The sequence below is a fragment of the Podarcis tiliguerta genome, assembly GCF_965153285.1.
Source record: "Podarcis tiliguerta genome assembly, chromosome: 1".
Taxonomy (NCBI): Eukaryota; Metazoa; Chordata; class Lepidosauria; order Squamata; family Lacertidae; genus Podarcis; species Podarcis tiliguerta.
The window spans coordinates 52,001,636-52,022,418 of record NC_139534.1 but is presented as its reverse complement, the minus strand read 5'-3'; the positions used below and the strand labels follow the sequence as shown (position 1 = coordinate 52,022,418).

General features: G+C 46.4%; 1 protein-coding gene across 7 annotated transcripts; it reads right to left on the bottom strand.

Moving 5' to 3' along the window:
• Window positions 1-376: 376 nt before the first annotated feature.
• Window positions 377-19,881, bottom strand: LOC310684221 (rac GTPase-activating protein 1-like). 7 transcript variants are annotated; one of them, XM_083454919.1, is made up of 17 exons: window positions 19,813-19,881; window positions 18,622-18,707; window positions 14,325-14,527; window positions 12,724-12,858; window positions 11,513-11,590; window positions 9,518-9,559; window positions 9,099-9,179; window positions 8,621-8,738; window positions 7,541-7,716; window positions 6,692-6,847; window positions 6,335-6,430; window positions 5,163-5,364; window positions 4,954-5,059; window positions 4,046-4,178; window positions 3,093-3,204; window positions 2,842-2,956; window positions 377-1,993 (listed from the first exon to the last, which is right to left on the bottom strand). In XM_083454919.1, exons 2-17 carry the CDS (start codon window positions 18,701-18,703, stop codon window positions 1,939-1,941), a joined length of 1,890 nt encoding a protein of 629 aa, XP_083311045.1. In that variant the 5' UTR covers window positions 18,704-18,707; window positions 19,813-19,881; the 3' UTR covers window positions 377-1,938. The 7 variants fall into 7 exon arrangements, with proteins under 7 accessions (XP_083311045.1, XP_083311046.1, XP_083311043.1 ...); XM_083454920.1 differs by having other exon boundaries at window positions 18,622-18,704; window positions 19,813-19,867; XM_083454917.1 differs by lacking the exon at window positions 19,813-19,881 and adding an exon at window positions 19,090-19,784 and having other exon boundaries at window positions 18,622-18,704.
• Between the last annotated feature and the right edge of the window lie 902 nt (window positions 19,882-20,783).

Here is a 20,783-nt window from a genome sequence, read left to right as displayed (position 1 = left end):
GTTACACCTTTTCTTTCAACAGCCAACACGTATCCCACTCTGAGACAGGTAGAGCTATTTTATCCACTGGAGGCCACATGTTCAGTGGCCAGTTGGTGATGCTATTACGTTTCACAGGAGGAGCAATGCATCTCCAGGATAGGGGGCAGCCAATAGGGGGCTCTGCAGATGTTTTGGATTAAAACTGTCGTCAGCTCCACCCAGCATGGCCGGTGATTGTAACTGTGGTCCAAAACATCTGAAGGGCACCAGATTTGCTGCTCGCTGCTCCAGGAAGAAAAAAAGAAACTAGCAAGGGCACATTTAAAGGTAGGAGAAAGGAAGAGGGTGGACTTCTTTGAATGATCAATAGCAAGACTGTTACATGCTAATATTATAGTTTTTATTATGATAGATTGATAACAGAGTGTCTTTATTATTAGGCTATTAGGATATTCTTGTTCAAGTATTTTCAAATATATTTATGAAAGAAAAATCCACAATGGAATTTTAATGGGGACCCAGAAATTCAAAACACCCTTTGAGAGCATCCTCATCCACACCCAATTCCCTGCTGTTGACCATGCCTTTAAAGCACTCAGCACCCATTAGAGGGACCTCACTGAGCATTTAGAACCACAGTTCCCAGCCATTGGGGTACGGTTGACTCACACATTGGAAAAGAAGTTCATGCTACAGCTCCTTCCACTCAGCATACTGAGAGTCAGTTGGGAGTTCACAAAGGGGAAATAATTTGTTAAGAGCCATGGAATCTTTCAGGTGGCAAGAACCCAAAATTCCCTCAGCAAAATACATAAGTTTAGAGCACTGCTGAAACAAGCAGAGAAAGAGAAGGGATTGGGCCGGAGTGAGTCTCAAGAGAGAGAAGGGAAACGAGAGACTGTGTGAGAGACAAAACTGAAACAAAACCAAGTCATTGCTCTGGACAGTCTTTCATCTCCCATCCTTCTTTGATACTATTCACTCCCGAAGGATATGTGAACATTTTAGCCTCAGGAGACTCTTACGACGTTTTCATAACTGATTGATACAGGGTAATGCAAAAGTACAGAGCTAAGAAGTCTTGCTTCCTTAAGTTCAGCATCAATTAAGTTCCATCGGTGATTAAGGCACACCCATTAACAGTAAATGGCCTCACTCAGGGCTGACACATGGCCAAGCTGGGTCAGAGGTACTACTTCTAGGATGATTCCGGGCAGAAGGGATTGGTTGGGTGGTGCACCAACACAGCTGACACCCCCACAAACCCCAAATGGAGAAGGCACAGGAGTTACAGAAACTGTGAAGGGGGGGGGAATAGTAATACCAACCTCATGTGCTAGTAAATACCACCACTTCGTGTTTAGCCACTCCAATTTTTGAGGAAGCTGCCCTCTGTAAACATCTAAGTGATCTAACGAGGACCAGGGACAGCACCAAGAGCAAAAATCAGTGATTGAGGTGATGAGGATTCTATTGCTAGAGAAACCTCCAAATGTACCATGTTTGGTTTTTGTTCAGAATGATACCACTAATGAACTGCTCCAGGAAATGACTTTCCCCATCCACCACATGACAGCAACTCTGCCATTCAAGTATAACCGGTAATGGACATGGGGGGAAAGGCACAAAAGGTATGCACACAAGGTAAGCTGAACCCAGTTTTCACTGCCCCAGAGTCCATCATAACAGAGGAAACAGATGGCTCAAGAACATGCCTGGAGTTTTCAGCAAACTCAGAAGTCCACAAAGCAAGACCCAACAGTATGAAAGGGGAGGGGCAAGATCTCCTCTGTTCCTGATCATGGAGGTTGGAGAAAGGATTGTCAGCCACCATTAAGAGATAAGGCACATAGCATCTCCCTATGAAATGTGAGGACACAGGCCTGGAATCTGGAGGAGGCAAGGAAGAGGGTTTCTGGGAGGAAGCCAAGGCAACGCTGGTGCATCAGAGTTGCTTCATGATACTGGAAGTGGGAAGAATTTGCCCGTCTTCTTGGTGCGGGAGGCATTCCTGGCAGAAGACAAAACAGGAGAGGGAGACCCCAGAGTGGATATCTATGACAGCCCCCTTGGCAGCAGCCCCTCTGGGCAGGTGAAAGGAAGGTCAGAGAACCCCCACAACATGTAGGAGCCTCCACACCTCAGGGGCATGGGCACATGGGCAGCTGTGGCAACAAGAGTTTGATAACCCTTCCCAAACAATCCCAGTCCTTATCCAAGGATGGTAGCAGCACTCAGTAGCAGCAGGGTTTTAGCCGGAAGAAAGCCTTCCCTCACAGGCAACCTTCCTGGTGTGGCAAACTAGTGGTGAGCAGGGCCGGAAGCAAAAGTGGTCAGAGCAGCTGGTGTGACTTCTCATTGAAGAGTTTTGGATTTGATATCCCGCCTTTCACTCCCTTTAAGGAGTCTCAAAGCGGCTAACATTCTCCTTTCCCTTCCTCCCCCACAACAAACACTCTGTGAGGTGAGTGGGGCTGAGAGACTTCAAGGAAGTGTGACTGGCCCAAGGTCACCCAGCAGCTGCATGTGGAGGAGCGGAGACGCGAACCCGGTTACCCAGATTACGTGACTACCGCTCTTAACCACTACACCACACTGGCTCTCTTTGACTATCTTTGGACTATGTTCCAGCCATACGAAGACCAGAGGTTCTCTCTCACACACCCAAACAGACACTCGCTACTTCTCCATCCGGGCAAGCAAGAGCACCATCATAGTTTAACAGCACATTCCAGTTAGGCAAAAGCAGGGAGTGGAGCAGGATCTGTGAGGGGAAAGACCTGCTGCATTCAGCTCACAGGTCCCCCTCCCCTGCAACCCCACAAAATGCACCCCAGGCAGCTGTGCCAGCTCACTTACGAGGGTGGGAAGGTGGTCCCAATGCAGTCCCATAGCTTATTAGGGAGACAGCCACCTCCTGGGCTCATCTGGATGGTGCTGACTTCAGGGGGAGTTAGAGGAAAGAAGACCTGGTCTGTGGGTGGAAGGTTAGAGGGAAATATTAGGTCCAGCTCCACTACACCAACCTGTCCTTCAGAGGATCACCAAAACTGGGTAAGGATGGGGCTCTTGTATTTCTTCCTCCCCAAGCCACCCACACTGCAATTCACCTTGCTCATTCACAACACTGGGCTTTTGCACCGAAGGCACCAGGTTTTCCTGCTCTTCTCCCACAAAATGTCTCCAGAACGAAAGAGGCAGTGCTAAGAGATTGGCAACCACCTGCAGGGGAATGGAATCATGTTAGCTTTTGTCTGCTGCCTAACCGTGGAAATTCTTCCCCATCTGCCCCACCCGGCCTTCATTAGCTGGTTCTTGCTTATGTTCCACAGAGGTGTCTATCTGCCCATTGTTTTCACATGGATTCAGTTCTCATCATAAATTTATTGACAATGTGGTAGAGATGAGAGCTTGCAAAAACGCAAGCTTGGTGGAACAGTGAAAGCTGACACTCTCACAAGTCAATATTTGAAACAAAGCATTCAGAATAATTCTCTAAACTCTACTACTTGATATGCAAGAGCATTGATTAAGCAGCAGTCAGTTACGCCCCATTTGTTACCTTAACTTTTGAATTTCTTACTGCAGCTCTTATGAAATTTTATGGAATAAGGAAGCCATGGCACATAGCAAGGGCTCACTTGCCGAATTTTGCACTGGGCTAAAATTAGTGTTTCTGGGAATCTCAGCTCCCCACCCACCTTTTAATATAAAAAAGCAAGTTTCTAGCCCATAAGACAAAAATATAATATTAAAAATCTGTTTAAAATGCTTGGCAAAGTCTCAGATGTAAGCAGGATTTCCCACCGTCAGGACTTGGTTCCTGCCTTTGTCACAATTAGCAGAAGCATTCCTCCAAGCTCAGGGTACCTCCCCACATTCCACTGAGTTCACAAGAGCTACCCTGGTGCAACAAAAATAATCAATCCTCAGTTCCAAACTACATCAGGATTTTGCTTGATGTACAGTCTGAGCATTGTGCAGTCTTTCCTGCAGTCCCACAGAGGGTCAGAAAAAAATTAAATACTGCACACAAGTAACAAATACAGGTTGCATCTGTTACCAGGCATTGACGTGGTGTGTCTTCCATGATGATGCGTGGGGAAGGGCTAGGATTACTGTGCCCAACTAGAGTCGGTCCAAAGATACGTGCTAGGTTGTGCCGGTCCATTCGACACTCAGGGCTCTGCATGACCCTAAGGATAGAGAGATGGATCCATGGAGTCAAAGGCCAAAGGCCAAAGCAGAATCCTTCTAACCCAAAGGTACAAAGCCCAGCTATATCCATAACATTCAGGGTGTCCATAACATGGATGGTGGGCATCAGAGCAGGGTCAGAAACCACGGTTCATGCAGGCCACACAATGGGTGAAGCAATCAAGCCCACAAGACAAGACAAATTGCAGGGGACAGGATTAGACAAAACCGCTCATTAGAAGAAAATGTATTCCGGACACCCCTTGATGCAACAGATATCCATTATGTTTGTTGCTTTAAAGTGAGAAGTGCATTATCTGATGTAGCAAATAAGTGTACCAAAACAGGTTTCTGAACAGTTACTGTGGATCCAATCAATGAACAGAAAAGAGTGGTGTTCAAACCTATTGTGCAAGACAGGAAAATACCCACAGTAGCAAGTGGTGCAGCCAGCACTTTCAATAAGGATTGATGATGGGACAATTGTCAGATACTTATCTGCTTGCCCTTGTACAGAGTAAGAAAATTAAGAAAAGGAAGACCTTTATGGGATGAAATGTAAAGGCCTCTGCCTTTACAAATGGGGAAGCAAATTCACAGCACTCCTAACATGCAGAAACAGTATTATGTTGTTTCAAAGGAAAATACATGGCTTGAACATGCAGTGTCACCTTTTGCCAAGGCAGAAATCTCCACCAAGTTGAGGGAAAGTTTTGCACATTTTAGAGTCCCAGGTATCCCCTTCAAGCCTAAAATCTGCCCTCACCAGCTTACCTATGAAGATGCAGCACCAGAAAAGCCAGAGTGTCCCTATTGGCCAGAGGCAACTTCATCACAACATGGCAGAGTGCAGTCTGGCGAGCAGCTTCATCTGTGATTTCTGGGTGGGAAGAAAATAGTGCTATGAGGTTGGGGGGGGGGGGCATTTCATTACTACCACTCCAGAAAAGGCACTTTCCACCTACTGCCTTGTCCAAACTCACCTGAAGCACGCAGGAAGGCAGGGTGCAGGGCAAAGGTCACTAGAGGTTCCTTCAGGCTCCTCAGAAAGTCCTTGAGAACCCCACAGATCACATTGACATCAGCCACCTGGTCCAGTGAGGGAAGCGCTCCTCGGGCACAAAGCAGTTTGCGCTTCCATTCTCGAATGAGGTGCTCTGAACCTGGCACTCTGTATAGCCCAGCCTGCAAATCACGAGGAGCAAAAGACAAGAGGAGCAGATGCACACACAAAAGCTTGTAACGGCCACTAAGGTACAGTCCCAGCCGGCACTTCAGGCCTGGAATCATTACTAGTCAGAAGCATCTGCCGCCACCATTTTGTGGCCTTGCCTCTTTCTGCTTTTTAAAGATGCCACAGCCATTTTGTGTAACGCCGCACCCTCATGGATACTTTAGGACTTGAAATGGAAAGACAGGGCCTTGGATTGGGCCTGGAAGTATACAATTAACTCCTGTGGCTGGATAAAAACAGGCACTGGGTATGCAAGCCCATCTCCCACCACCAGTAAGGAGGGTAGCAGAGGCAGAAAGTTCCAGGCCTAGGGAGACGGTCAGAGCAGGCAACACCAACACAGGATATCAAATGAGAAAGCTCAGAGCATGCAGAATGCAAAGAACAAGGGGACAGATAAGGAGAACAGCAGCAGCAGCAGAGATCAGAAGTAAGATTATGAAGAGCCTAAAGAGGCTGAGAGGAATTCGGGGGAGAAAAAGTAGCCAGTGAACAGAAATATACAAATATTAAAAATGCATTAGAAAACCAAACAACCAGCCAAGATGAAAAAGGAAAAGGAAGAAGATCAGAAGTCAGGAGGAGCAAGTGAACTAAATGCAACACCTCTATCCCAACACCTAGCATAGGGGAAGTAGGGCAAAAAGAAAAATATCACACAAGTTGTGCAGTGACAGAATTAGATGTGGAAATCCAGGTTGATGAGTAAGAGTAAACCATTATAAGCTTTGAAGCTGTAGCTACTTAAGAAGAAAACCACAGCAATTCAGTAAACCACAAGCAGGACAAGAAGAGTAATGTGGAATGGAAATCTGGTTTGACTGGTATGAGAGAGAGAGAAGAGATCCAGAACATAATAAAACAGCAGCTCAACCAGCCTTTCAGAGCCCCACTGCTGGGGCCCCCCACAAACACACTTACCTCCTTCAGGCCACGCCTTTCCACTTGATTCACACACTGGATGACTAGTGGGGGCACCAGAGGTGGGGTGGAGGGTGCAAAATCTGCCAGAATGCCCTGAGAAGACACGGTGAACCTTAGAAGAGGCAACTGGTAGTCGGGGGTATACTGTCTGACAGTGGAGGAAGAACACAGGCATTGTGGCTAGTAGCCATTGATCACGGCTAGTAGTCATCAATGTGGATTGGGGGGAAACAGCTCAGCCATACCTGCCACACACAAGTCACCCCAGCCTCACACATTGCTCTTGCCCCCGGCACAGCCGCCAGCACTGAAATAAAAGCCCCACGAGCTCCCATCCCAGGGAAGCGTCCTCACCTCTCTCGCTCTGGGGGAGGCAGTCGGCCTGCACACGGACGGGCTGCGTTCTTTGCACTCGGGATGCACTACAAGCTGGCAGGGCCGACATTTCAGGGCCATCTTCCCAAAGCGCAGGCGGGATTTGCAAACCGCACACGACTCCAGGCTGATCATCTTGTAGCCAGGGAAGAGGGAAGAGCATTAGATGAGCACAGCAGAGATCAAGAGGGAAAAGACCACAGGCCTCCCATAGCTTGCCCCTTTGTACAATATCCCTCTAGCTTGAATTTGTCCAATGGAGCTCTTGGATTTATTTATTGCATTTATACACTGCCTTTCTGCCAAAGCGGTTGACAGTTTTAAAACATCAAATAAATGATACAAAAAGTGCAGTTGGCCCAGGGGTAGGTGGGGAGGGGAGAGTCCAAGTGGCACAGGCTCTGGTGCTGCCCCTGCGTGCCCCCTACCCCAATCTCTTCTCCATGGAGCTTTTTTTGTAGGTATATTCCACACCATGTTACTGGCATGATCCTTAGATCCTTAGTTCCTTAGTGGTGGGTTTGTACTGGAGCACCCACAGATTGTTCCACTTTATCAGCTGTCCTGAGATGCTTTCAAAATGTTACTGCATGATTGCCACCAGGGCGAGCACTCTTGGGTAAGACAGAAGCAGAACTTTTGTGGTATGCAGTGTTACAAGATTTTAACAGGAAGTTATGAGACTTGCACAAAATTGGAAACAAATGCAGACAGTTGGCTTAGGAGAACCCAGTCAACCTATCATTAAGAACACTTGAAAGCATCCCAGCAGATAGGCACTCCAGCTGAGGGCGTTGCTGAGAGGCAGCCCTGTTCTTCTTTTCTCACCGTCTTGGAAGTAAAGTGGTGCTCTTGGAGGGGTGGTGTTCCCTGTGTGGGAGAAGGAGAAAAGGGGTCCTGAACACCCCTCAACTCAGTCCTAATCTTCGTGCCAATGGTGTCACTCTCAGCCTGGCTATTACTTCTGCCTGACCCGTCACTGCTGCCCCAGAAGGAAGTGACGTCTGTGGAGAGAAGACCACACATCAGAGACACATTTAAAGGCATGGAAACTTTCGTCCAGCGTTCAAGCTAGCACCTCCCAGAAGGCTGTTGGATCTTAGCACTGGTCTACCTACTTCCATCTGCAGGCTCCCATTTGGAGTATGACACCCTGGGGGTGCAGAAGCCCACAATCAAGAGCTAGTGTGACTGCTCTGTGTGGACAGAGTTGGCCAGGAACCTGGGCTAAGGTGGGGCAGACAACTTGCTCAATGCCCTCCAGTGGTCCTGGGCTTGGGAGCATGGTGGCGGTCAACTGTCCAGAGGACAGACAGGTGGGAGAATGGACTCAAAAGTTTGCAAACCAGACCCCATCTTTAAAGGAGGGGGAGACAAGCCAAAGATCTCCCTGCTCCTCATAAAGCCATTCTTGCTATTCTAGCTCCTATGAATACAAACCTACACATCTGAGATCTCTATTAAACCATTTGGACACACTCAGAGTCTGCCTGCCAGTCTCTTGCACATAACATGGCTCGTGGTTTTGTGGTTCTACCCCTCCTCCTCCTCCTCTAAACCAGCACCGCCTCCTAATCTGTTTGGACTGCACACCCTTTCTTCAAAGGAAAAGCATAAGTACCCTGAGCATGTACTGAGTAGATTCCCCATCCCCACTTACAACTAAGGAAAACGGGATAGCAATGAGGAGCCCAGGCAGAACAGGATCTTTTGTCCCTTCACTGTCCCCAACTCCCTTTACAGCATTCTGGGAACAGCCTATTTTCCATTTTGGAAACGGAAAAGCTTATTGCAGCATATTCTCTAGTTCTACTGCTAAACCTTCTGTCAACACTCATTACCTAACCATGTCTGCCCACCTTCAGACCAGGCCAGGCCACACCCAAAAAAGAAGGAGGGAAGAGGCACCTGAGTGTGTGGACAGGCAACGTCTCTGCTGGGATCGGCGACGGGGCACCACAGGAATAGGGGGCAAAACGTGGGCAGTGGCTCCGGATCTCAGAGTCCCCACAGACATCTTATTGGCCTGGCAAGATTGGAGGGGAGGGACAGAGAATGATGAATGACAGTCTTGATCAAACCCCTTTAAATGAAGGGTGCAGGATTATTCACACACACACACACACACACACACACATGTTCAAAGGAATCTTAACCCTAAGAGCTTGCAGAACATAAGGGAAACCCCCTGTTTTACTTGAAGCTTCATTGCCCTGTTTGATCATGCCACGTATAACACATACCCTGCTGTGCAATCTACCACATTGCAGTATCTTTTTATCAGAGGCATTTATTATCAGAGCTGATTTTTGCAATGGTGTCAAAGGTTGCAGGCTGGGTCTTCCCTTGTACAGAGATACGCACAAGGGCATTGCCAGGTACTTACACTCGGAGGCGGAGGTGCCACAGACGTTTGTGCAGATTTGGTTGTTGCCACTGGCTGAATCAGGGGCACGAGGGAGGAGCACTGGAGGAGAGAAACAGGTGTGAGAGCAACAGGAAGACAGATCCACGTAATTCCGGGTGAGGGAAGCTCAGCACAAATGGCTTGCCATTTTCCACCCTACAGACTATCAAGAAGACAGAGCAAAGTAAATGGCGGGATACAGACGAAGACGTTTTCAAATATTTGAATGTGTAATTAGAATTGCATATGGGTAAGGAAGATTTATCTCCTCCAGTTGTGGTCTCTGATGAAACAGATGTTTGAGGCAGGCACACAGAACTAATATAGGACGGGTGCTTCAGTTCTGGAATATGTGGCAGCTGAAGGACAGGATGCTTCCCAGCACCACCTTCACTTACCGCTTTGTCTCTGCCTTTGAGGGATTTTATAACTTCCAAATCCTAGAAGAAAACAGAAAAGGAAAGCCTGAGAAAGGACGCAGACACATTTGTAGCTCATGGGCTACTTAAAATGAAGGCCCACCCTGAGCTTGAGCACATCTTGCCACTTCTTCCCATCTCAAGTTTTGAACTGTGTGTATACATACATACATATGCATCCTTTTAAAAGCTTCTGCAGATAGCCACCTGTATCAGATTGTATCTACATCCCAGAAGCCTCTTCAGCATTCACAGCATGCACATGTGTTTCAATAGCTATAAGAATCTGTCTACTTGCATTCATCAACAACACACATGTTTCTTACTAAGGTTCCATATTCTTGTTTTCTGCAAGGAGCTACCCTAAACCCTGGCATTCTGGCTACAGTCAAGTAGATTGCTGGTGTGCTTTTAGTTTGTTGCTGGTTTTATTTCATTTTTTTTAAAAGTTGTAATTGTTTTTACTTTATTCTTTATGTAAAGTATTTTGAGTGTTGTTGTTTTTATTAAATTTTATTAAATAAATAAAATAAGTACAGAGTTGCCTGCAATCTGCATTAGGAGGTGTGCCTGCCTCCATCATAATTAACTTTACAGAGGAATTTGTAAACATCCCTGTTTATCCAGGCATTTGGGGGATGAGGAATAGTTCCTGGCAACCCCACGACCATTGGATGGAAGAATGTTTTGAACTGAAGCTGGGTTCATATGTTTTTAACCGTTTTAGAATGTTTTTGCTTAATTTTGAAGTTGTGTATCTGTTTGTTGACCTGGGGAGGAAGAGCAAGGTATCAATGCAATAATAAATACGCAAATACGCAACTACATTACACCTGTCACGGTATCTGGTCTCCAAATAATCTGTACTTTCATTAGAACAAGGTGCCCATTTCTCACCCCAAAACAGCAAATAAATGTTTGAACCTATGAAGGGTGTTGACAACTTGCTTTACACAAATACGCACCAGTTACGTCAAAGGCTGGTTTAGTCCTGCTCCTCCTCACATAGTTTAGTCTTTTTAAAAACGGCAAAGCTATTTTGCTTTCCCTTGTTGTTGCTAGAATAGTTGCAAGACTACTCTGGAAATCTGGGGAGAAGGGGGAGGGTATGATGGTGCTGCAATACATGCACTTCACAATAGGTGCTCCCCACAGCTGGCTTTCCCTAGTTCAAACCAAATTTTACTAAAATGTTGCATAACTGGTTCTCTCCCCGTAGAACAGAATTTTTTACTGTTTGGGGCATACAAGTGCCACAAGGGTGCTTTCAAACGGTTGCTCTTAATATGTCACATGCATCTTCTCCCTTCGGTGACCAAGCATAATTCCCCCTGAAAGAGTACCATATTTTTTCATGTATAACATGCTCCCATGTATAAGACGCCCCCTATTTTTGGGGACTCAAAATTAAGAAAATGGGGGGAGATTGCCAAGAGTTGTTAAGCTCTTTTTTGGGGGAACTGCCCAGAATTGCACATACACTGACAATCTCATGCATTGCCGGGGCTACCCAATTGCTGCTGCGGCAGCCAATCGCCAAAAAAACTCGCCAAAACCACCAATCAGCCGCCCTATCGTCACTGAGAAACTCCAACTCGTGGCAGTAGCCAATCACACATCCTCCCTCGGCACTACCCATGTATAAGACGAGCCAAGATTTTTAACATTTTTTTTAAAAAGTAAAAAAAAAACCCTTGTCTAATACACAGAAAAATATGGTACTTTGTTTCAAACCAACTCCCTTCCACATATACTGTCTCTGTTCATATTGATGTGTATCTCTGAAAACATACACCAACATGCATGGCCTGTTGCAGTAGTACGTGTGGCACCATCGATTTCAAGTGTGAAGTCTTGGCTTCTGCTCCTGTAGAGCACAGAGATCTCAGTCCACAGTAAGCACAAGAGTCTGACTGTGTCCTGGAGCTTTCAGTTCTGACCTGGCAAGCCTGGGAGGAAGGGATGCTTACTTACCACTTCGTCATCTGAGTGATCAAAGCTGATGTCAGATATGATTGAGGCCCCAAGTCCTTCCACTGCAGACGGCCTACAGAAAAGAGTAATACAGGGGCTGTGTCACAAATAACAGCCTCATATCACAACTGTCTCTTCCACTCTTGCTATATAGCTTAGTTCTTCTAATCCAGTATCTTCTCCAAACACCCATCATTTTAAAAAAAATAATTAATTGTGGGGATACCATTGTGGGAAAGCTACATTTTCTTTTCATTCAGTCCATTTCTTTGCAAGGACCCCATGATGAAGGTGAGACAGCGGTGGTGAAAGAAACATTATTGCTATTTAATCAAGTTTATTGTTCATTGCTATTTAATCAAGTTTATTGTAAGTCTATCATTCTAGCCCAAAGCCATGACAATTTGTTATCACACTTGCTGTGTTGTTCTGGCATTGTGGGTTTGCATATCAACTAGTCGCCTATCATGATTGTTATTTTCGGTATGCATGTCAAGGGGCCCTTTCAAACCTGTAGAATTGGCACTTGGTTTTTTTTATACTACTTCTCAATCATAGGAGCCAACTCCTAGGGGCCAAAGGGTCTTCGTACCCCCAATAAAATAGTTGATGGGCATTGCCATGCAAATGGTGTGTATGCACTGTGTCATGGGATGAAACATGCAAGCTGGGGCCTATCTGGGCCCCCCAATATTTTCTCAAGTTGGCACCTCTGTTCTCAATGTGGATATTTACACCAGTATATCGGTATTTATTTTGAAAGCCTTTTGCCCCAAATCGTGTGTGTGTGTGTGTGTGTGTGAGAGAGAGAGAGAGAGAGAGAGAAAGAAAGAAAGAAAGAAAGAAAGAAAGAAAGAAAGATGGAATGATTGTGCTTATGGTAGCAACTACCTGCATATCTGAATCACCAGAAACTTTCTGCAAACAGTAATAATTTGACTCTACCCATTATTGGAACCAGCAGGAATTAGGCAACTAAGCTGAGAGATAAAACTGATCTGCTGTGTATTTGGGCTGTAGGATGTATACACAATACACAACTGTTTGATTGAATTTCATTTATTGTATGATTTGTGGCATGTGTGAAACCAGAGATTTCCATATGTCCATTTTTAAAAACAAAAATATCCAGACAGGACTCAGGGATTGACTTGCTTGCCTGAGAGAAGCTGCAATATCATCTGTCTTAAGTACTCCCTTGCCACTCACCACTTGCCAGGCAGCAGGGTGCTGTGGCTGAAACGTGGCCTTTCTAAAGCCGCCAGGGCTGAGCGCTGGTCCTCATTGAAAGGACTGATTTGTGAATCAGCCATCAGGTAGTCATAGATAAGCTGCAGCTTGCGCTCCTGAGAGGGATGAAAAGGGGTGAGGGGTGAGTAGAACAATGGAGACCCTGTTGGAATGAAGAATGTAGCAGTCTTCAAGTGCAGCCGCTTTGCAGCTGTAACCATGTTCAGACTGGTACATCCCTCCTTAGGGTGGGGAGCACCTAGTTCTCCCAAGCCAACCTAATGCAAGTGAACTGTTTTTGCCTGGGATGCATGTCCAGGACTGCAATTGACTATGCACTAAATACATCCAAGTTCTGTGCTCCCAAAGTCCAAAATTCTGCAGTCTTAATTTCAGGAGAACAGTGAATTTCCACTTGCTTGCTGCATAGCTCAGTGTCTAAGCTACTGAGTCACATCAGCTCCTGGCAGCTTTTATGAGACCTCAAACAGCACAGCTGTAGTTGTTACAGTGCAGCAGTCTCTTGTCCATCTATCCTGCCACACACCAGCTGCTATTTGGGTTGTGCTTAAAACTTCCTTCTTGCTCCAGCCATATCTCTTTAGTTCCCAAGTTCTGTGGCAGCAGCTCCCCACTCCAGGTTAGATATTATTCTTCCCAGCATGCATCACTCTGACACAACACAAACCATTCACCTACTAGGTTTTATCGCCCTAAGAACATAATAAGACGGGCATCTTTATTTGGTTGGAATCTTATTTACTCTTGTTTTCTGCTGTTGCTTTTCTGCGTATGAATTTTACTTTTCACTGTTACCCACCCTGGAAGTGCTTTTTGGCAATGAAGAGTGGGGTACAGGTGCTTAAATAGTCTTGTTGATCAGACCAAAGGTCCTGTATCCTGTTTCTCAGAGGGTGCCTCTGGAAAGCCTAGGCCTCAGGATGGGATAACCCTCTCTTGCTATTGTTCCCCCACCAACTGGTATTCAGAAGCCTGCTACCTCAGATCCTGGAAGAAGTACAGAGCAACCATGACAGGCAGCAACGGATAGCCTTATACATCATGAATTTATCTTTAAAAGCCATATAAACTGGTGGCTGTCACTACACCTTATTTAGGAGCTTGTGAAGAACTAAGTAGAGAAGTGCTATAGCTCAGCGGTAAAACATGTGCTTTGTATGCAGATAGGTCCAATCCAGTGGCGTAGCGTGGGTTGTCAGCACCCGGGGCAAGACAAGTAATTTGCACCCCCTAACCCGTGGATTTGCGCCCCCTAACCCTAACACCCAGATGTTGCGCCTGGTGCGGCCGCCCCCCCTGCACCCCCCACGCTACGCCACTGGTCCAATCCTTGGCATCTCCAGGTAGGGCTGTCATTGCCTCCTGGCCCCTGGAAAGTTGATGTTTCCAGTCAATGTAGACAAATACCAAGCTAGATGGACCAAAACCCTGAACTCAGTACAAGGCAGCATCCTTATGGTCTGTCCTGAATCAGCTTGATTTAATGGCCTCAGATTCTAACATGAGAAGGGGAGGAAAAACTCCCCCCATCTACTTTTCTCCACCATGCCCCTCCAAGAACCTGCTTTTCCAGCTCAGCTTCTGCCCGATGCCTTTTCTTCATCTCCACCTCCACTTGGTTGCGGGCATGTTTCAGCTTCACTTCCAGGACTGAACATTCGTACTCCGACTGGCGCAGCTTCTCCCTTGCTCCCTGCAAGTCGCAATCCAGGCGGCAGCATTGCTGGCGCATCCCCTCGAGGCATTTGGCAATCTGGAGGCAGTCTAGAGAGGGCAGAAACAAGCATTGTGACATCCACAAAGGTTCTCCGTGAGACAACAGCAATGAAAAGAGAACTAACTGTGTGGAATGGACTCTTTCTAAGTCAATGAGTCATTCTATGTTTTTTTTTAAAAAAAATATTACTTTCCCAAATTTATAAGAAGAAATAACATTACAAAACACAGAACAAAAGAAAACACATTACAATACGAAAGAAAAACATAAAAACCAATTATTTATTCCAAGATCCAATTTACCTTACATTGTTAGCCGACTTCCTTGAATCCCCCCTAACTGAATTTCATTGCATCACCTTGTAACAGTTCTCCAAAGTCATATTTCTATTAAAATTAACTCTATCCATTTACTATCCTCTTCTCTTTTATTAGTAATCTAATCCTTAATGTTTTACAACACATTCTTATTCTACTCCTATCAGTGGCGTAGCGTGGGGGGTGCAGGGGGGTCGGCCGCACCGGGCGCAACATCTGGGGGGGGGGTGCGCTCGCACTCGCAGCTCTCTGCCCCTACCTGGCTCACTCACTCTCTCTCACTGCAGTGCTGGCTGTGCGAATCCGATCCGAGCCGCCGGGTCGCCGCCCACTGTGGAGGGGAGGGTGCCAGGCGTGCGGTGCGGTGCGGAGAGAGAGCGAGGGACTATCTGGGGGAGGGACAGTGCAGCGGGGGGCAGGGCGCAAATTACTTGCCTTGCCCCGGGTGCTGACAACCCACCCTACGCCACTGAGTCCTATACCTATTTGTTACTTCCAAGTGACTTCTAATTATCTTATATTACAATATTTAGCTAGATATTCTTTAAATTTCTTCCAATCCTCTTGTGTCTCCTCTTCTTTCTGGTCTTGGATTCTTCCAGTCAGGTTGGCCAGCTCCAAAAAGTTCAACATCTTCATCTGCCATTCATCTATTGCTGGTATTTCTTGCGATTTCCATTTTTTGGCCAATAAAAGTCTTGCATACAAAAACATACAAAAACAGTCTAACATCTTTTTTGGGCAGTTCCAATCCTATTATTCCAAGTAGAAAGGCTTCTGGTTTCTTAATAAATTTATTTTTCAACATTTTTTCCAATTCATTATAAATCCCCCCCCCCCGAAGTCTTTCGCCTTAGGACACGTCCACCACATATCGTAAAAAGTTCCTTCTTTTTCCTTGCATTTCCAACATTGGTTATCATTTGTATGATACATCTTTGCTAATTTCACTGTTTTAGAACAGTACATGCAGTAAATTTAACCCCTTTCTTCCAAAGCCTTTCCCAATCTTCCAACATTATATTGTGTCCAACATCTCTTGCCCAATCATTCATCACAGATTTAACTTGTTCATCCTTTGTATGTCATTCCAACAATAAATTATACATTTTAGAGAGATTTTTAACACTGGTATCTAACAACTCCATTTCCAATTTGGATTTTTCTGTTGCAAAACCATTTTTCTTATCAAGCTTATACAGTTCATCATTCCATCCAATTTATCTTTAATTTGGTCAAATGGTCTTAATTAAAATCCTTCATTATCTTCAACAATAAATCAGCATATTTCAGCCACTTACTCTCCATTTTTAACTTTTTCTGGGCCTTTGCTTTCATTGGTGAAAGCCACCTGGGTGTTTTCCTTTCTAAGAGATCTTTATATCTTATACACACATTATAAAGAGATTTCCTGATTACTTGATTTTTAAAACCTTTGTGGGCCGTTATCTTGTCATACCATAAATATGCGCACCAACCAAATACATTGTTGAATCCTTCCAAATCCAACACATCAGTATTATCTAGTTGAATCCATTCCTTGATCCAGCAGAAAGCCTCAGCTTCAAAATATATCTTCAAGTCTGGCAGGGAAAATCCCCCCCTTTCTTTTGAATCTGTTAATATTTTATATTTAATTCTGGGTTTTTTCCCTTGCCAGATAAATTTAGACAATGCTTTCTGCCATTCTTTAAAACATCTTACGTTGCCAATAATTGGAATAGCTTGGAATAAAAACAACATCTTTGGCAATACATTCATAGTAAATGAGTCATTCTAGAAGAGCTCAAGAACAGCTGAAGGCAGTGGCTATAAATTATGGGGGTGCCATTTTATTTAACACACTTTATATGCTGCTTGATTGTGAAAATCTCTTAGTGGTTTACAAAACAACACCAACCATGTTGTCATCAAAGAAAAACCCCTGCCAATGCTGATGCTTAGAGGTGATGCAGTTATATTCCTGAAATCTCAGCTCCTTCAGAACTGCCAACACTGTTTTTTCTCATGCGACCCACCCTAGTACCTTTGACTTCCTACTCCATTTCATGGCATGTTACAATGACCACAAAAGGGCTATCTTAAGGCAGACTGTGAAACCATGGCCCTCCAGATGCTATTGAGCTACAACTCCCATCATTCCTGACCATTGCCAATGCTAGCTGGAGCTAATGGGAAGTGGGGTTTTTAAGAAAGCAGCAGAGCCATTCAAGCAAATGACACAAGCAAATACAAAAAAAGGGTTGAAATCTTGGACTAGACAATGAATTGGATTAGAGAATCCCAAAGAACTCTTATGACCTGAGCCCAATTATGTGACGACATTAACTGAGAAAACCCATATAGTCATCCAGGATCTTGCCACCCTGTTTTTGTCCTGCTCAGAATCAGAATCACCTTCAGATGTCTGGTTGTGGTAGTGCCTGGATAATATGTCCTCAGTGGGTCCACCTCCTTTTTGCTGCTGCCACCTCTGCCCATTTACTTGCCCTTTAAGCCCAAACTAAAGAGCCACCCAGAAGAAGTGGGCAGGGCAAGCCAAGCAGAAATATTGCTCCTCCTCCTTGTCATTGGTTGCTTCATTTGATGGGATCAGGGCCTGCATGTCCCATTTTGCCTCTTGAGGCAAAACTGGAGGTGCCACTCTGCCCTGCTGCCACCACTGTGCCACCTGCAGTGCCAAGGCTGGCACTGCTTCTTGCTCATGATGGAAGTGGCAGGTAGGGTGGGTGGGGCACCCACGGGGATGCTGCCTCAGGTGCTTCCACCTGCTGAGGTATAAGCTTCATCTCACCTCATGGGTAGACCGGATCTGGATGGGACAGGTAAACCAGGAGCAAGGATAAGAAGAGGGCTCTAGAGGCTGGCACCAGGACCCTTGTTCACCTGATGACGCCAACCCCTAACGCTGACCTTAATTTCAAGCACTACAGTAGCTTTCTGCATGGACACTGGATAATCAAAGGACCCTGGTAGGGCAGCAGAGGGGAGAATTTTTCAGCAAAAGGGCCACATTCCCTCATAGGTACCCTTCTGAGGGCCGCATGTTAGTAATGGGCAAGGTCAGAGGCATAAGACGATGGAGGAACATGGTCAGAGTTCAAGGGCATATGCCAGGCAGGCAAAAGCACTTGAGTGTGGTGATAGTTAGTTCAGCCCAGGAATAGTCCTGAGGGCAAGTCAGAGGGACCTGGAGGGCTGCATTTCGCCTCTGGGCCTGAGATTGTCCATCCCCCTAGCAGGATATAAAGAAAGACAACCCTGGAACCTGTTTCCATACACGGCTTAGTGCCAGGATGGACACACAAAACCGACAACACTGAGAAATGCTCACAAACACAAAACAAAGCCAGGCCACAAATCAAAGGAAGTGGGAACTGTTGTCATGGCAATGTGAGCCCAAGAATGAGCAGCAGGGGGGTGCTTTTATTCAGTTCAGCAACAACATAATTACAAGCAATCTAAATATATCAGCTAGCTTAGTACTGTAATGCCATTACCATCCAAATAATGAACAGCTACATACTTGTCAGCCAAGCCCAGTCTCTCTTCACTGACTGGGCAGAACAACAAAAGGTTGTTCTGTTAACACTTACTTCTTAACTGGGCAATGGGTGAGAATGCAGTTTGCAAGTTTTCTGCACCCCAAAATTTGTATTTTACAATAGAACATCATCTCAAAAATCACTGAAGATTCATGGAAGCGGGGGGGTCAGGCTGCAGCCCCCAAGGCACTGTGTGCATTGCTTAATGCACATCAAGCACCATTAGCAATATGTTCAGATTTGTCAAAGGCAAAGGAAGGAAAACCTTGGCCAACCCACCTAGTTCAATGCTGCTGTTGAACTCTATGAGGCTCAAGAGCTGGTCCATGTGGCGCATCAGCTGCGGGTACAGGCGATTCATCCTGCTAAAGATACAAGGGTCGGGAGGGAAGAAAAGGCACTCTGGGCTTCAAAAACCAGTTAAGGGAATGAAGAACAGGCAACGCCCAAGTATGTGTAGGCCCCAGCCCCGTAGGGGCCCAACAGCTTTAGTGTATGTGAAACACTAACAAAGAAAAAGCTTCTCCTGAGCATGTACAGAGAGAGTCTTTGCTATGTCACTTCCACCCAACCCCTGCACTTTTAGAGCAGCTTCCAGAAATGAGGCCTGATATGCCTTGAAGAGGAGGCCTAGGAACCACTTTACATTTTCTTTTTCTAAGAAAACATCCTCAGCAAATCTATATATAATACAGAAAAGGCGCGGGGCGGGGGGGTGTGCAGGAGAACGTCTTATATCCCACTTACATGTTACTAGGGCATAGAGACTCCAGTCAGGCGAATATGGAAACACACAGACTGCTCGCCGAACAAATGAAGAGCATCAGTGAATCAGCACCTGAGGTTACAAGCCATATTACTGCAGCCACCCACACAAAGCATCCTCCGCCATCGAAGAACCGCTGGGTGAGCCGCGGCGTGTTTTAAGCAACCCGCCTACTTAGAAAGCGCCACCCATCGCCGGGATTAAAGCCGGGAGCCAATTCGGCCTCTTTTTAAGGAGGGACGGGGATCTCGGCAACAACCCCCCCTCCGCTCTCAGTCGAGGGAAAGCCTTTCTTTTCTACTCAGCCACCAGCGGCCCCTCCAAAGTTGTTGCGCCTTCTCAGCCCCCTCTGGCTGCGGGTGGCTAGCCCTCGTCCTTAGCAAAGATGTGGGTACACTGGCTTTTTAACAGGTGAGGGGGTTTCCCTCCCCCCGCCCAGACCTGAGCGGCAAAGCATCCCAAGCCCATCGCTCCAAAGGCAGTCGTGGTGTAGGAGAGTTTCTCTAGGTGGGGATTTCTGTGCCACTTTAAGAAAAGCGAGCGCGTCTCCAGGGGGCTAAAAGAGCACGTGCGGAACCCCATCTCCTCCGCTACCTCCCCCCCCCCCCGGCTTGGAACAGTTGGGCCGCGAAGCTTCCGCGACCTTCCTGAAGTCGGGAGAGGCTCCATTCCGGAGCAGGTGGGCGCCACCTTTTCGCCTATACCTTTAAGCCCAAGATGCTCGCATTACCAACGTTCCTCCTTGCGAGGGGCCGCTGTCCATGCATCTGCACTTACGGCATCTGCTCCCTGCAGGCAATACCCGCCCGCCCCCAACCACGTGCACATTCCCCGGCCACTCAAGACATCACGCCGTGCTTCTGAGGAAGGGGCCTGCAACCCGTGAAACTTTAGCTTTACTTCTTTTAAGGTGGTGCTAGACTCCTTGATTTCGTTTTCCCATCTCCAGCGTACCTGGGCATTTTGTTCAGGGGTGTGATTGGGTCAGGGGTCCTGGAATCACTACCCACTGCGATTCTGCAGGGGAGCCTGCCACTTTCTGGGATTTCTGGTTTGTTGGACTCATGTGTCTTCCTTCGACGTTCAGAGGCACAGCACCTTCAGCACATCCTTCCCTGTCCTTCCTTTAGCATTCCTATCCAGCGATAACTGGGTCCCTCTGGTACTCTCTCCATTCCACTAGGCTTAGATTGTGCGCACTATAGCTATGTTTGCCTTTAAACCCCAGCACTCCAGTTGCCCATCTTGGCTCTTGAGTATTCTAGCAAGGCAAGTCGCTGCCTCTTAACCTAACCTCACATGGTTGTGTGGATTAAATAAGGATGGGGAGAAGTAAGTACATCATATATTGTGCTCCTTAGAGAAAAAGGTAGGAGGTGGTGGTGGTGATGATATAAACATGGTTTCTCTCTCCCAAAGGTCTCAGGCACCTGCATTTTCATTACCTAGTTCTATTACACCCGTGTTTGGGCAATACCAATCAGTTTCACTCCCATCCTTTAAGGATGATTTATTCTGGACTGGATGCCCATCAGCGCCTTCCAGCTTTCCTCCAGCCACCTTTTCAGCTGCAGAGCTATCCTAATAAGGGTAGGCCAAGTCCAAAGGAGGAAAGTGCTGTGAGTGGCAAACAGTGCGCTGGGGGAGCAGGGCGCTTCATCCAGACTAGCAGTGT